General features: G+C 42.9%; 1 protein-coding gene across 1 annotated transcript in view; it reads left to right on the top strand.

The window, feature by feature from the left end:
• Positions 1 to 17079, top strand: part of PALLD (palladin, cytoskeletal associated protein) — a gene marked incomplete at its 5' end in the record, with an annotated part of 388664 nt that overhangs the window by 156298 nt on the left and 215287 nt on the right. The window contains 5 exons of the mRNA XM_081237212.1: positions 1209 to 1275; positions 8272 to 8377; positions 10283 to 10357; positions 14396 to 14537; positions 15102 to 15125. Coding sequence (XP_081093338.1) covers positions 1209 to 1275; positions 8272 to 8377; positions 10283 to 10357; positions 14396 to 14537; positions 15102 to 15125 — 414 coding nt within the window. The remainder of the gene's footprint in view (positions 1 to 1208; positions 1276 to 8271; positions 8378 to 10282; positions 10358 to 14395; positions 14538 to 15101; positions 15126 to 17079) is intronic.

Here is a 17079-nt window from a genome sequence, read left to right as displayed (position 1 = left end):
ACTAACAGGATTTGGTGCTATCCATGGTTTTGGGGTCTTGGAACGTTATCTCCCTTCCATAAGAGGGGAGGCCACTGTATGTTTGTTAATACATTCAATTTATCTGAAAAATATAGGCCAGACTGTTAGCGTGTGCAGAATGGTACCAGGGAAGGGACCTACTGGTCTTCACTATTATATCACACAATTCTGTGCTACTTGGTTGCTTTTCTATAAGGGTGTATTATTTTACATTAAAATATTTTAAATAGATAATTTAAATAACTTGAGTTAAGTATGTCTCATAAAAGAAGTATCAAGTATGTACTTCTGGGGCTTCCCTGGTGGTGCAGTGGTTAAGAATCCGCCTGCCAATGCAGGGGACATGGGTTTGAGCCCTGGTCCAGGAAGATCCCACATGCCGTGGAGCAACTAAGCCTGTGAGCCACAACTACTGAGCCCGCACACCTAGAGCCCATGCTCCGCAACAAGAGAAGCTACTGCGATGAGAAGCCCACACACCACAACAAAGAGTAGCCCCTGCTTGCTACAACTAGAGAAAGCCTGCGTGCAGCAATGAAGACCCAACACAGCCAAAAATAAATTTAAAAAAAAGAATGTACTTTGAACCATCACAGTTATTTTAAGTGTTACCTAAAATCTCTTGTCACAAAATACATGAGCATTAAAATGTAAGGACAGTTTGCATTTTGGCCTAAAAATCCAACAAGGTGAACCATAATTTAAACACAATAACGAAGCAGATGAATTTGGGAAGGAGTGATCCAAAATTAGAAACCCTCCTATTCAAGAATGAAGCCATATCAGAGTCAGAAAGCATCTCCTAATTAATGAGAAATGAAGGTATTGATAATCCACACCATGTAATCTTCTGGGAAAGAGCTGAAGTTTAAAATTATGGATGTTTTACACACAGACACACATACATTTATTTCATAGTTGATAAGCCATTTAAAAGTGTGGTTATGATGGCCAAAGGGACAAAAATGAAACTGATAATAAATCTGACACTAAACCCATACTGCTTTGAAGAAAGCTTTTCTTGGTAGTTCTTTTTTTAAATAATTATCTGAAAAAACAGTGAGTAAAAATGGTCTGAACCATTCTCTATTTCAAAATAAGACTTTGTACATTATTGTCTGAGTGAAGAGCATTACCTTCGGAAGCAATTATAGATACTACTTACATCTTTTTTTTTTTCCACTCAGGTGCCAGTTCAACGGATTCTGACAGTGAAAGTTCAGCGTTCAAATCAAAACCTGGAGCCATGCCACAGTAAGTACCTACAATTCCATCAATTATAAGCAAAGACTGTCAACAGAATTGTGCTGTGTGATGCCACTTGTGTTGTGCTCTGAAGAGGTCAGCTGATGTCGATCAAGGACCAAATGCTTGAACCTGGAGCACAGTTTCTAACTTAGGAATTTGAACTTTGAAATCAGCATATCATCATCCATGTGCCAGAGTCTAACCATCCACCATGTTAGTTTCAGTGACAACTAACAGGTTATAAATGTATGAAAGGAACACTTGTGTTGAGAGAAAATTACTTAAATCATTACTAAAACGTAAATGTCAGCCAAGTTATCCATACATATTAGAACATATCTAATTAGGCCAGAAATGGGTTTCCATTTGGATAAAGTCTATTTCTAGTTAGATCTTGCAATGAAAATCTCAAAATTTAGTTTTTCCTACGAAGACATACAATGTTAGTATCTTAATTATTTTTCAAAAATAAAGTAAAATTGTTCCCATCCTCCCTGGGAGCAAAGACTGCCACCACGTTCGTCCTGCCCGCTGTTTGCCGCAGAAGAGCTGAGGATTCATGATGAATACCAACGTCCAGGATCCACTACCAGAGAGCTGGCGTCTGGGTCGGGCCCTCAGATTTAAAGGACTTTATTCTGCATTTGGGAATCCAAGCAGTTGTGAATTTTGCTGTGTGGCTGACAGGGTCTTGGTGCCCTGACCCTGTATCAGGCCTGAGCCTCTGAGGTGGGAGAGTCAAGTTCAGGACATTGGTCCACCGGAGACCTCCCGGCTCCACGTAGTATCAAATGGCAAAAGCTCTCCCAGAGATCTCCATCTCAATGCTAAGACCCAGCTCCACTCAAAGACCAGCAGGCTACAGTTCTGGACACCCTATGCTGGACAACTAGCAAGACAAGAACACAACCCCACCCATTAGAAGTGAGGCTGCTTAAAATCATAACAAGGTCACAGACACCCCAAAACACACCACTGAATGCAGTCCTGCCCACCAGAAAGACAAGATCCAGCCTCATCCACCAGAACACAGGCACCAGTCCCCTCCAACAGGAAGCCTACACAACCCACTGAAACAACCTTAGCCACTGGGGACAGACACCAAAAACAACGGGAACTACGAACCTGCAACCTGCGTAAAGGAGACCCCAAACACGGTAAGTTAAGCAAAATGAGAAGACAGAGAAACAGACAGCCAATGAAGGAGCAAGGTAAAAACCCACCAGACCAAACAAATGACGAGGAAATGGGCCGTCTACCTGAAAAAAAATTCAGAGTAATGATAGTAAAGATGATCCAAAATCTTGGAAATAGAATGGAGGAAACACAAGAAACATTTAACAAGGACCTAGAAGAACTAAAGAGCAAACAAACAATGATGAACAACACAATAAATGAAATTAAAAATTCTCTAGAAGGAATCAATAGCAGAATAACTGAGGCAGAAAAACAGGTAAGTGACCTGGAAGATAAGATAGTGGAAATAACTACTGCAGAGCAGAATAAAGAGAAAAGAATGAAAAGAATTAAGGACAGTCTCAGAGACCTCTGTGACATTTAATGCACCAACATTTGAATTATAGGGGTCCCAGGAGAAGAAGAGAAAAAGAAAGGGACTGAGAAAATATATGAAGAGATTATAGTTGAAAACTTCCCTAATATGGGAAAAGAAATAGTCAAGTCCAGGAAGCACAGAGAGTCCCATACAGGATAAATCCAAGGAGAAACACACCAAGACCATATAAATCAAACTATCAAAAATTAAGTAGAAAGAAAAAATATTAAAAGCAGCAAGGGAAAAACAACAAATAACATACAAGGGAATCCCCATAAGATTAACAGCTGATCTTTCAGCAAGAACTCTGCATGCCAGAAGGGAGTGGCAGGACATATTAAAAGTGATGAAGGAGAAAAACCTACAACCAGAATTACTCTACCCAGCAAGGATCTCCTTCAGATTCAGTGGAGAAATTAAAACCTTTACAGACAAGCAAAAGCTAAGAGAATTCAGCACCACCAAACCAGCTTTACAACAAATGCTAAAGGAAGTTCTCTAGGCAGGAAACACAAGAGAAGGAAAAGACCTACAAAAACAAACCCAAAACAATTAAGAAAATGGTAATAGGATCATACATATCAATAATTACCTTAAATGTAAATGGATTAAATGCTCCAGTCAAAAGACATAAACTGGCTGAATGGATACGAAAACAAGACCCATATATATGCTCTCTACAAGAGACCCACTTCAGACCTAGGGACACGTACAGACTGAAAGTGAGGAGATGGAAAAAGATATTCCATGCAAATGGAAATGAAAAGAAAGCTGGAGTAGCACTTCTCATATCAGACAGAATAGACTTTAAAATAAAGACTATTACAAGAGACAAAGAAGGACACTACATAATGATCAAGGGATCAATCCAAGAAGATGTAACAATTGTAAATATTTATGCACCCAACATAGGAGCACCTCAATACAATAAGGCAGATGCTAACAGCCCTAAAAGGGGAAGTTGACAGTAACACAATCATAGTAGGGGACTTTAACACCCCACTTTCACCAATGGACAGATCATCCAAAGTGAAAATAAATAAGGACACAGCTTTAAATGATACATTAAACAAGATGGACTTAATTGATATTTATAGGACATTCCATCCAAAATAATCAGAATACACTTTCTTCTCAAGTGCTCATGGAACATTCTTCAGGATAGATCATATCTTGGGTCACACATCAAGCCTTGGTGAATTTAAGAAAATTGAAATCGTATCAAGTATTTTTCTGACCACAACACTATGAGACTAGATATCAATTACAGGAAATAATCTGTAAAAAATACAAACACGTGGAGACTAAACAATACACTACTAAGTAACCAAGAGATCACTGAAGAAATCAAAGAGGAAATAAAAAAATACCTAGAAACAAGTGACGATGAAAACACGACGACCCAGAACCTATGGGATGCAGTAAAAGCAGTTCTAAGAGGGAAGTTTATAGCAATACAATCCCACCTCAAGAAACAAGAAACATCTCAAACAACCTAACCTTACCCCTAAAGCAATTAGAGAAGAATAAAAAAAAAACCCAAAGTTAGCAGAAGGAACTAAATCATAAAGATCAGATCAGAAATAAATGAAAAAGAAATGAAGGAAACAATAGCAAAGATCAATAAAACTAAAAGCTTGTTCTTTGAGAAGATAAAATTGATAAACCATTAGCCAGACTCATCAAGAAAAAAAGGGAGAAAAATCAATAGAATTAGAAATGAAAAAGAAGTATTAACTGACACTGCAGAAATACAAAGAATCATGAGATATTACTACAAGTATCTGTATACCAATAAAATGGACAACCTGGAAGAAATGGACAGACTCTTAGAAAAGCACAACCTTCAGAGACTGAATCAGGAAGAAATAGAAAATTTAAACAGACCAATCACAAGCACTGAAATAGAGACTGTGATTAAAAATCTTCAAACAAAAGCCCAGGACCAGATGGCTTCACAGGCGAATTCTCTCAAACATTTAGAGAAGAGCTAACACCTATCCTTCTCAAACTCTTCCAAAATATAGCAGAGGAAGGAACACTCCCCAACTCATTCTATGAGGCCACCATCACCCTGATACCAAAACCAGACAAAGATGCCACAAAGAAAGAAAACAACAGGCCAATATCACTGATGAATATAGATGCAAAAATCCTTAACAAAATACTAGCAAACAGCACATTAAAAGGATCATACACCATGATCAAGTGGGGTTTATCCCAGGAATGCAAGGCTTCTTCAGTATACGCAAATCAATCAATGTGAGAAACCATGTTAACAAATTGAAGGAGAAAAACCATATGATCATCTCAATAGACGCAGAAAAAGCTTTCGACAAAATTCAGCACCCATTTATGATAAAAACTCTCCAGAAAGTAGGCAGAGGGAACTTTCCTCGACATAATAAAGGCCATATATGACAAACCAACAGCCAACATCGTGGTCAATGGTGAAAAACTGATGCCATTTCCTCTAAGATCAGGAACCAGACAAGGTTGTCCACTCTCACCACTATTATTCAATACAGTCTTGGAATTCTTAGCCACGGCAATCAGAGAAGAAAAAGAAATAAAAGGAATCCAAATTGGAAAAGAAGAAGTAAAGCTGTCACTGTTCGCAGATGACATGATGCTATACATAGAGAATCCTAAAGATGCTACCAGAAAACTACTAGAGCTAATCAATGAATTTGGTAAAGTAACAGGATACAAAATTAATGCACAGAAATCTCTTGCATTCCTATACACTAATGATGAAAAATCTGAAAGAGCAATTAAGAAAACACTCCCATTTACCACTACAACAAAAAGAATAAAATACCTAGGAATAAACCTACCAAAGGAGGCAAAAGACCTTATGCATAAAACTATAAAACACTGATGAAAGAAATTAAAGATGTTACAAACAGTTGGAGAGATATACCATGTTCTTGGATTGGAAGAATCAACATTGTGGAAATGACTATACTGCCCAAAGCAATCCACAGGTTCATTGCAATCCCTATCAAACTACCAATGGCATTTTTCACAGAACTAGAAGAAAAAATTTCACAATTTGTATGGAAACACAAAAGACCCCGAATAGCCAAAGCAATATTGAGAAAGAAAAACAGAGTTGGAGGAATCAGGCTCCCTGATTTCAGACTCTACTACAAAGCTACAGTAATCAAGACAGTATGGTAGTGGCACAGAAAGAGAAATATAGATCAATGGAACAGGATAGAAAGCCCAGAGATAAACCCATGCACATATGGTCACCTTATTTTTAATAAAGGAGGCACTAATATACAATGGAGAAAAGACAGCCTCTTCAATAAGTGGTGCCGGGCAAACTGGACAGCTACATGGAAAAGAATGAAAATAGAACACTCCCTAACACCATATACAAAAATAAACTCAAAATGGATTAAAGACCTAAATGTAAGGCCAGACACTATCAAACTCTTAGAGGAGAACATAGGCAGAACACTCTATGACATACATCACAGCAAGATCCTTTCTGACCCACAGCCTAGAGAAATGGAAATAAAAACAAAAATGAACAAATGGGACCTAATGAAACTTAAAAGCTTTTGCACAGCAAAGGAAACCATAAACAAGACCAAAAGACAGCCCTCAGAATGGGAGAAAATATTTGCAAACGAAGCAACTGACAAAGGATTAATCTCCAAAATATACAAGCAGCTCATGCAGCTCAATATCAAATAAACAAACAACCCAATTGAAAAATGGGCAGAAGACCTAAATAGACATTTCTCCAAAGAAGATATAGTTTGTCAACAAACAGATGAAAGGATGCTCAACATCACCAATCATTAGAGAAATGCAAATCAAAACTACAGTGAGGTATCAGCTCACACCCGTCAGAATGGCATCATCAAAAAATCTACAGACAATAAATGCTGGAGAGGGTGTGGAGAAAAGGGAACCCTCTTGCACTGTTGGTGGGAATGTAGATTGATACAGCCACTATGGAGAACAGTATGGAGGTTCCTTAAAAAACTAAAAATAGAACTACCATACCACCTAGCAATCCCACTACTGGGCATATACCCTGTGAAAACCATAATTCAAAGAGTCATGTACCACAGTGTTCACTGCAGCTCTCTTTACAACAGCCAGGACATGGAAGTGAGAGATGAATGGATAAAGAAGATGTGGCACATGTATACAATGGAGTATTACTCAGCCATAAAAAGAAACGAAATTGAGCTATTTATAGTGAGGTGGATGGACCTAGAGACTGTCATGCACAGTGAAGTAAGTCAGAAAGAGAAAAATAAATACCGTATGCTAACATATATATATGGAATCTAAAAAAAAAAAAAAAAAAAAAGCTTCTGAAGAACCTAGGGGCAGGCCAGGAATAAAGACGCAGATGTAGAGAATGGACTCGAGGACACGGGGAGGGGGAAGGGTAAGCTGGGACAAAGACAGTGGCGTGGACATATATACGCTACCAAACGTAAAATAGATAGCTGGTGGGAAGCAGCTGCATAGCACAGGGAGATCAGCTCGGTGCTTTGTGACCACCTAGAGGTGTGGGATAGGGAGGGTGGGAGGGAGGGCGACGCAAGAGGGAGGAGATATGGGGATATATGTGTATGTATAGCTGATTCACTTTGTTATACAGCAGAAACTAACACACCATTGTAAAGCAATTATACTCCAATAAAGATGTTTTAAAAAAATAAAGTAAAATCTACCAAAATTTTGTAGAAAACTCCATGGGCATCGAGATCGTGGTAATTAATACATTTCATTGATTTGCTACTATATACATAACAGTTATATCCATTTAACATCAAATAGTCACTGAATATTCATGTTAAAGGGATCTTAATAAGATCACATACTCTGCCACCTGTGCATCCAGTCAATTATCTCAGGTTTAGTGAAGTGACATGAGTCGCTTGAGATTACACAGCCCGTGACTTAGCAAAATTGGGCCTGGAAACAAGTCTGAGTTTTATGCACCAAAGCACAAATTCCAAGATACTCTTGACTTTACACAGTGAGGAGCCAGAACAAAGAACAGCTGCTAGACTGAAAATAGACAATGAGAACTCTGCATTAAATCAGAACCCCCAACCCTACACGTTTCACGTATCTGCTTAGTGTTAGAGACTGAACTTTTTCCAAGTATTTTCTTTTCTGTTAGGATTTCCAGTTCAATACTTTCAGCTCTCTGGTAAGAGCTGAGATACATAGTTACATGCGCTATTTTTCCTTTTTCTGTGTGTTTATTTTACTAATGTCTAGGGCCATCTGTGCCTGTACTGAGCACCGCTATTCTAACTGTAGGTCGTGGGTCCCGATGTCGGAAGCACTTATAGTTGAAGTGGGTTGACTAGACATAAAGAAACTGGGCTATTCTGTCTAAATGCTTCAAAGAATACTTTCTGCTTAAAAAATTCTGAGTGAACCCTTGGCCCCTTATCTTCCAGGGCTCAGAAGAAAACAACTTCCGTTTCCTTGACGATAGGATCATCATCTCCAAAGACAGGGGTGACCACAGCTGTGATTCAGCCACTGTCTGTCCCTGTTCAACAGGTAAGTGTTCCACAGCCCACAAGGAGTCAAACTCACTGAAGAATATAACTAGTACTCCCCTGAAATATTTTCTAAGTGGACACACAACTGGGAGAAAAGAAAATGGTAAATAAAGTTCTTCCTTTTAATGTACTAAAAATAATCTCTAATCAAAGACATGCCACCGGGCTTCCCTGGTGGTGCAGTGGTCGAGAGTCCGCCTGCCGATGCAGGGGACACGGGTTCGTGCCCCGGTCCGGGGAGATCCCACATGCCGCGGAGTGGCTGGACCCGTGAGCCATGGCCGCTGAGCCTGCGCGTCCGGAGCCTGTGCTCCGCAACGGGAGAGGCCACAACAGTGAGAGGCCCGCGTACCACAAAAAAAAAAAAAAGGCATGCCACTGATTAATCAATATCTGCATTTCCTTTGGGAATTTCTCTTTCTAGCAGGCAGTACTCTGATAAAGTGGCATCCGTTTTAGCTGTTACTGTTGGATTCTCCCTGTATGTGCCATCTTCTGTGTAGCCAAATTCATTAGCTCCTTTAAAACAAAGTAGAAGACTAGAAAAGTCCGCCTAGTGACACAGGTTTTCCCATCCTCTAAGAGCTAAACAGATAATACAGGAAAAAACTCACATTCCTTCCCTTCATGCAGTTTTATTCTGCTTTTTTTTATTTTTTATTTTTTTATTTTTTTTTTATTTTTTTAAGTTTATTTATTTATTTTTTTAATTAGTTTCTGCTTTATAACAAAGTGAATCAGTCATACATATACATCTGTTCCCACATCCCTTCCCTCATGCATCTCCCTCCCTCCCACCCTCCCCATCCCACCCCTCCAGGTGGTCACAAAGCACCGAGCTGATCTCCCTGTGCTCTGCGGCTGCTTCCCACTATCTATCTACCTTACGTTTGGTAGTGTATACACGTCCATGCCTCTCTTTCGCCTTGTCACAGCCCACCCTTCCCCCTCCCCATATCCTCAAGTCCATTCTCAAGTAGGTCTGCGTCTTCATTCCCGTTTTGCCCCTAGGTTCTTCATGACATTTTTTTTTTAAATTCCGTATATATGTGTTAGCATACGGTATTTGTCTTTCTCTTTCTGACTAACTTCACTCTGTATGACAGACTCTAGGTCTATCCACCTCATTACAAATAGCTCAGTTTCGTTTCTTTTTATGGCTGAGTAATATTCCATTGTATATATGTGCCACATCTTCTTTATCCATTCATCCGATGATGGACACTTAGGTTGTTTCCAGCTCCGGGCTATTGTGAATAGAGCTGCAATGAACATTTTGGTACATGTCTCTTTTTGAATTATGGTTTTCTCAGGGTATATGCCCAGTAGTGGGATTGCTGGGTCAACATGAAGTTTTTTTAATGTAAAAAATTAAAATCTGGATGTTTCTAAATCAACTATGATACTTTGTGCTGTGACGAGTATCTTCAAACCCAGCACTCATGAAATGTGAACTCATTCCTATCTCCTGAGTGTGTCTAAGGAACATCAGTGTGTCCTCCAGCTACCGGGCACCCAGGGTATTTTAGAAATTCTAGTATGTGACTTACTCTGTGATGTGTAGGGTCCTCAGCCAGGGGAGAAAACACATCTGAGATCATAAACTGGAAAAGAACCAAGCAGTAGAAATTACTCAGCGATGGCACGTATAGTAGATATTTCCTTTAAACCCCTAACCCAGAGTGGACTTTACAGAAATAGTTGTGACTAAGGCATTGGCTCCTTTTAGTGTTTGATATTTAAGTATTGGTAGGTATGTAATGGATGCTGAGCCCTGTCAGTGGCCGCACTGTCACCCACGCGGGTCCCTCTTGGGCACCGTCCCAGTAACGCCAGGTCATAGAGCCCATCTTTTCAGCGGTTCGTATGTTCCAAGTTTGACCCACGTGTCTCTGCTTTTCAGGCTCCCAGCCCCACCTCGTGCCTCTGCCGGCCAGATGGACCCGCAGCCGCCTGCTTCCCGCCTGTTTTCACCAAGGTCTGGCATCTGTGCGTCTCATTCTGGGTCTGTTCTGGGCCTTAGGTTCCATTCCCCTGTGGCTTCGTGGAGCAGTGTTTAAAAATTACAACGAGTGGATGAGCAGGCTCTTTTCTTGGTTACCTTTGGGCTGAGTAGATATTTGTTGCACAGCTGCTGTGTGATCGTAATTTGTAAAGCGTCTGACAGAGGTGGCCCTGTTCACGCTGGACCTGACAGAGCTCAGAATAGACTGGGAAAGAGTACAAGAAACAACACAAAATGCTGGGTAGGGAACTGGGAGAACCGGCACGTTTTATAGACATTTTTTTAAAACTGACTAATTTTCATTTTGTCCAAGTTGGTGTTTTGCGTTGCCAAGCTGATGACATGCATTTCATTGGTCAACTGTTCAGCTCAGAAATGGTCCCATGTAGTATTTCTTCTCTGTTTCCTACCCCCCTTTCTGAGAAAGTTACAAACTTTATTTTTTTTATTGGAGTGTAGTTGATTTACAGTGTTGTGTTAGTTTCAGGTGTACAGCAAAGTGGTTCTGTTATACATATACTTTTTTTCAGATTCTTTTCCCTTATAAGTTGTTACAAAGTACTGAGTATAGTTCACTGTGTCATATAGTAGGTCCTTGTTGTCTATCTCTCATATATTGTAGTGTGTTTGTGTTAATCCCAAACTCCTAATTTATCCCCCCCTCCTTTCCCCTTTGGTAATCATAAGTTTGTTTTCTATGTCTGTGGGTCTATTTCTGTTTTGTATATAAGTTCATTGTGTCATTTTTTTTATTTGAAAGACATTTTAAATGGCACAAGTAAAGGGAGAGGTGCCCCATGCCTGTGCACCAGTACACTGTCAGAAGTCATGACCCTAGACCAGTCTCTAAATTCAATGCGAATCTAGCTCAAATTCCAACAGGTTCCTTGTTTTTATTTGTGTTGATACTGAACTTGGCCATTTGATTCTAACATTTTGTGGAAGAAAAAGTGGCTCAGAGCAGCCAGGGCCCTCCTGCACAAGCAGGAGGAAATGGTGTTAGGGGTCTGAGATGTCAAGACTTCCCAAGGCCAGAGCATCAGGAGAGCAGTGCTGGCTCAAGGCTAGACAAACGGACAAACGAGGCCCAGAGAGCGCCCATGAGACACCCCAGCAACCCACGGTCACTGGGCAGGGTGGGTTCTTCAGCAGAGGTGGTCCCGGACCTCACACTTTTCACAAAAATCAATTCCAAGTAACTAAAGACAAATGTGAAAGCAGTTTCTATAAACGCATCATCTAAAAGCTATAAATCTGCAAGGCAGCCAAGAAGAGCATCTGGATGGTCTTCATGTAGGGAATGATGTCTTTCTCCTAAGCCAGCCTGCATCCAGCTTGCTTAAAGACCTTTTCATAAACAGAGTATTGACCGGAGGATGCAGCAAATGATAATTGTTGACAGCAACATTGAAGTCGCCTCCCAGGATAAAATACCCAAAAAGAAAGAAAACAAGGCATGTCAGACCTGCCAACAACCGTGTCGGTGTAACAGCCCATGAGGTCATCCATCCTTTGGGCTTAGAGCAGGGGTTGTTTACGGAGGGGTGGGCGCGGCACATTTACCTGTGGTTTAGGAGTGTTTCTCAAGCAGCCTCATGAAACAGGCCGGGAAGTCTGTGTTACCTGCCACACTCTTGCTGGGGACACAGTTGATTTTGGAGCCAGGGCCCCGTGCGCCACTGGGTTGAGGCCGATCAAGCGTGTCCTGGTGGCACCAGGGAGGGCCGAGGCCCCGAGAGCTTCCTTTCCTCCCTCAGGGCCATGGGAGACCCTCAGTCCCAGGCACACACCCTGTTCCTTTCCCCTGCAGTGCAGTCCAGCTCCTGAGACAGAGGTTCCAGCAGCAGTGTCCCCCTTTCCCCAGAGAAAACCAGGAAGCGTTCTCTGAGCTTAATAGAAAAGTAAACCAGAATTCAGCATTTTTACAAAGCTTGAGTTTTTTAAGTCACAAACTGTAGAGTGGTCAGAGCTCAGGGCTGTGTCCCCGTGCCTGCAGCTCCATGTCCTGGGTCTGGACAGTGGATGCCCCCCGTTCTGCATGGTCTTCTTCTTCCTCACTGGCACCTGCACCCTTTGCCTGTGGGCGGTGCCTCTCCCTGCTCTGCACTGTCCTTTGGGGGCCTGGGCTCTGGTTCCGGAGGGGATGGTGGTGACGGGGTGGCCTGGGCTTTGCAAGTCCACTGGCGCCTCCATCCGTGCTGTCCCACGTTGCTGGGAAAGGTTCCCCGGGGCTGAGCCGGAGCCGCAGAGCTGGCGGGGACAGCGGGGCTGTGAGTCACAGGGACACATATGGGGCCAGGAGAGCAGCCTGCTCCGCGTGGCATTTCTCCCCAGAGCGGTAGACCCTCCAAGGGATCTCAGTACCAGGTGGACCTGACAACGAGAGATGCTCTTCTGTGGACCCTGAAACACCCAGGGGTCCCAGAGTCTGCCAAGTGGACGACACTGACTGCCAGGGTCAGCCTCTGAAGGTGGCTCTCGGCTTCCCTTGGGGTCCTCACTGTGGTTCCTACGAGCCATGTTCGTTTACAGCGAACCATGGAGAGGTTTGTGTAAAGTCTTCGGCATCTTCCCATTTACCACCTATGTGATTTTCCAGTGTTTGAACAAAATGCATAATCCTAGGAGCAAACAGAGTCCCCCTGTGGTGTCTGATGGCTCACACATGAAGAATATTTGTGCAGCATCTGTAACGTGCTGTGAACACTTCCTGGACAAGCCGGGGGCGTTGATTCATCCATCCACACAAGCTGGACCCCGTGGGCCACATCTTCCCTGCTGATCCGCTAAATTAGCGCTTTCTGGACCAGTCAGAAAGTGAAAGTCAATTTAAAACCAGAGATTTTCCTACAGTTAAAAATAAGGGTGGAGAGAGAATGCACTCAGAAGTAGGTAATAATCTTCACCTTTCCATTAAAAAAAAAACAAAAAAAAAAGACCTTAGCCACCAAAATTCTTATCAAATGCCTTCCCAGACTTCGCAGTGGACTTTTATGGTTCTGCCTGCCTCATGGACTTTGAGGATTCCCACGGGGCCGGGGCACACACACTGCAGGCCAGTTGCTGCAGGGTCTGTTTTTCCCAGCACACCATTGGCTGGCTCTTCAGAAAAATGTAAAAAGCAAAAACAGAAATAGAAAAAAAAAAACCTTCCTGATGTGAATTTGTTTGCTTTGGGTCTCTGCATAGGTGAATTACTTGATCGTATTTGACTTCTTTTAAGAGTTCTTCATGTCCTTTATCAGATGTAATACTCTGTAGTCAGAAGGGTAAATAGCCAAAACGTTTCAGTGGGCCCGTGGCTAAGCAGTCGCAGAGGAGAAAGGCAGAGTGCGGACACCTGGAAGGGGCCGGTTATTCCTCTGGTGTTTAGTAGCCGGTTTACAAGCTTCTCGGCTTTGCATCTGTGAAGCCAAACGCATTTCTGGTCTGTTGCGTTGTCAACATTTACTGGGCTGGAGTTGGAGTAGGTGGCACCAGGGTGAGAGCAGGGGAAGAGGCAAGGAAGGTCAGGCGGGGGAAGTGCTCCTGTTTTCTTATTTCACTCAGAATCTCCAAATGAGAAAATGCCAACCCCCATCCTGGTAAAGCAGACCCAGGAAGCTGGCGGGCAGAGGTGGCGCCCCGCGAGAAGCTCAGAGCTTGGGAGACAAGTGGGGTCTCCTTGCCTTCCTGTCTGGGTCTCTCAGGAATCTACACTCAGATGGAGTGCGATTCTTTAAAGACGTTTGCATTTCACCAGCTCACTCTTCAGTGTAGATAAAGGTACCCGTTACCATAAAATTCCATGAATACTAGAGCCGTACCTTTGCAGGGTGGGCCCAGCGTTTCTGCCGGCCCCATGGGAAGCCTTACTCACTTCATTACATGCAGTTAAAGGTGTTTCTCCTGCCCCGATTCTATGATGCAAAGCCTGCGTTTGCTTCTCTGAGGTTGGGAAGTGTTGCTGTCTGTTGTGAAGCTGGGTGAGACCACACCAAGGCCTGACGTGCACGGATCCTTGCATTCCAGGAGCTGCAAAGCATCTCAGCCTCCAAGGGACAGGCGGCCGTGCTGGAGTGCCGGGTCCGAGGCACGCCCCCACTGCAGGTCCAGTGGTTCCGACAAGGCAGTGAAATCCAGGACTCTCCAGACTTCCGGATCCTACAGAAAAGTAAGGAGAGGGGCCTGTCCCACTGCCCCCAGGTCTGACCAGGCCCTCTTGTCCAGCTCCAGGAGAACCAAGAAGGGCTTAGTCACTGAGATGCATGGATTTCTTCCTTCCTCCCTCCCTCCCTCCCTTTCTTTCTTTGCATTTTATTTGTTTTAATATTTAATTTTTATTTTCTGTTGGAAGATAGCTGATTTACAGTGTTGTGTTAGTTTCAGGTGTACAGCAAGGTGATTCCGTTATACATACACATATATTCATTCTTTTTCAGAGTCTTTTCCCATATAGGTTATTACAGAATATTGAGTAGTTTCCTGTGCCATACAGTACGTCCTTGTTGATTATCTGTTTTATATACTGTAGTGTGAGACGCATAGATTTCTGTTCGCCGAGTGGGGTGGATGTGCAGGGTGCAGCACATTAAAGCCGCCCTGATGGAGTTTGTCTTCACCATTTCTGCAGACATGCCCTAGACAAGGTCACAGAAAAAGATGGGTAGGTTTAGTATAAACGGAGGCCCAGTCTAATACTCTGTTTTGATTTCTTTTTTTCTCATGTGGGAAACAGAACCTCGATCCACAGCTGAACCTGGTAAGAAGCTTTTTCTTTTTTTCTCTCTGGTAATGTATCTCTTTGGTTTCAATAGCTCTTTGTTTCCGTTTTAAAGCCATAAGCAGAACAGTGTTTTTGCAGTTCCCTGGAAATGTGAAACCCCCTTACTGACAATATCTTCTTTATCGTGGGGTCTGCACGCTGCGTTTTACATCAGGTTCTTTATTAGGGAAACATGAAGTTCCATTCAGACAAGAAGGTCAAGCTCAGTGACTTAAGGCTTTTAAAACTGTAGTCTGTTATACTCAGAAAGCAAACTAAGCTCAAGATGAAAAAAACATCCTCCTAAGATTCCAGGAGAAAAGAGTGATCTGTTGCATATTTCTGCTGACCAAAAGCCACCAACAACTAGACCCCAGCCTGGAAATGCACCTCACGGGAAAGCAGCCCAAAGATGTCAGCAGAGTGACCACCGGGCATCTCTCATTTACGTGCCCTGACCCATGAGCGCTTCCTATGCTACACCAGGAAGGAAGGCATCTTGCCCTGGAATTGCACATCCCTGGGCCTCATCAGAGCCGTGTGGTCCAGAAGCCCAGGTGACCTCCCCTCCCGCCTCACACTTCTTGTATTTTTATGGCTCCTCATAGATGAAAACGATGTTTATAAGAGAAGCAGAAATTTTTGTCCGGGTGTTTCACAGCACCTCCCCTCGAAGACGACTTTCTTAGTATTTTTCCCATCAGCGAAGTCACCAGTTTCACTCCCTTCTTGCCAAAGGGTGGAAAATGTGTGTCTCTGCTTCAGCATCACGCAGACCCGGCTGCACATCTCTTGGGAGCCAGACCCGGCTTGGCCTTTCTCGGGGATTGTGGTGGCTCCTGGTCAGAGAGACCGAGGTCAGTCCTGAGCCTCTCACACCTGCGCACCAGGGCCTGAAAAGCAGAGTGTGAGCCTGTTAGGGCCCAAAGCGGAAGGGATGCTGAGTGTCATCCTGAGGGGAAAACTGGAATTGAGCTGATGCCTTCTTATTTATGTATGTATGTATGTATGTATGGCTGTGTTGGGTCTTCATTGCTGCACGCGGGCTTTCTCTAGTTGCCGCGAGCGGGGTCTACTCTTCATTGCGGTGTGCGGGCTTCTCATTGCGGTGGCTTCTCTCGTCGTGGAGCACGGGCTCTAGGTGCGTGGGCTTCAGTAGTTGCAGCACGTGGGCTCAGTAGTTGTGGCGCACGGGCTTAGTTGCTCCGTGGCATGTGGGCTCTTCCCGGACCAGGGCTCGAACCCGTGTCCCCTGCATTGGCAGGCGGATTCTCAACCACTGCGCCACCAGGGAAGCCCCCCTTCTTTTTTTTAATTAATTAATTTTTATTGGATTATATAGTTAATTTACAATGTTGTGTAGTTTCAGGTGTACAGCAAAGTGAGTCAGCTATACACATACATATCTCCACTCTTTTTTAGGTTCTTTTCCCATATAAGTCATTCCAGAGTACTGAGTAGAGTTCCCTGTGCTCTACAGTAGGGCCTTATTATCTATTATATATATATAGTAGTGTGTATATGTTGATCCCAATCTCCCAATTTATCCCTTCCCTCCCCTTACCCCCCTGGGAACCATAAGTTTGTTTTCTGTCTGTGACTCTACTTCCATTTTGTAAATAAGTTCATTTGTACCATGTTTTTAGATTCCATATATAAGTGATATCCTAGGATATTTGTTTTTTTCTGACTTACTTCACTCAGTATGACAATCTCTGGGTCCATCCATGTTGCTGCAAATGGCATTATTGTGTTCTTTTTTATGGGTGAGTTATATTCCATCGTATATAGGTACCACATCTTCTTTATCCATTCATCTTTCGATGGACGTTTAGGTTGCTTCCATGTCCTGGCTACTGTGAATAGTGCTGCTATGAACATAGGGGTGCATGTCTCTTTTTGAATTACGGTTTTCTCTGATATATGCCCATGACTGGAATTGCTGGATCAT

This window comes from Mesoplodon bidens, assembly GCF_964165515.1.
Source record: "Mesoplodon bidens genome assembly, chromosome: 6".
Lineage (NCBI taxonomy): Eukaryota > Metazoa > Chordata > Mammalia > Artiodactyla > Ziphiidae > Mesoplodon > Mesoplodon bidens.
Note: the sequence above shows the minus strand (reverse complement) of the source record. Positions and strands in the feature narration are given on the sequence as shown.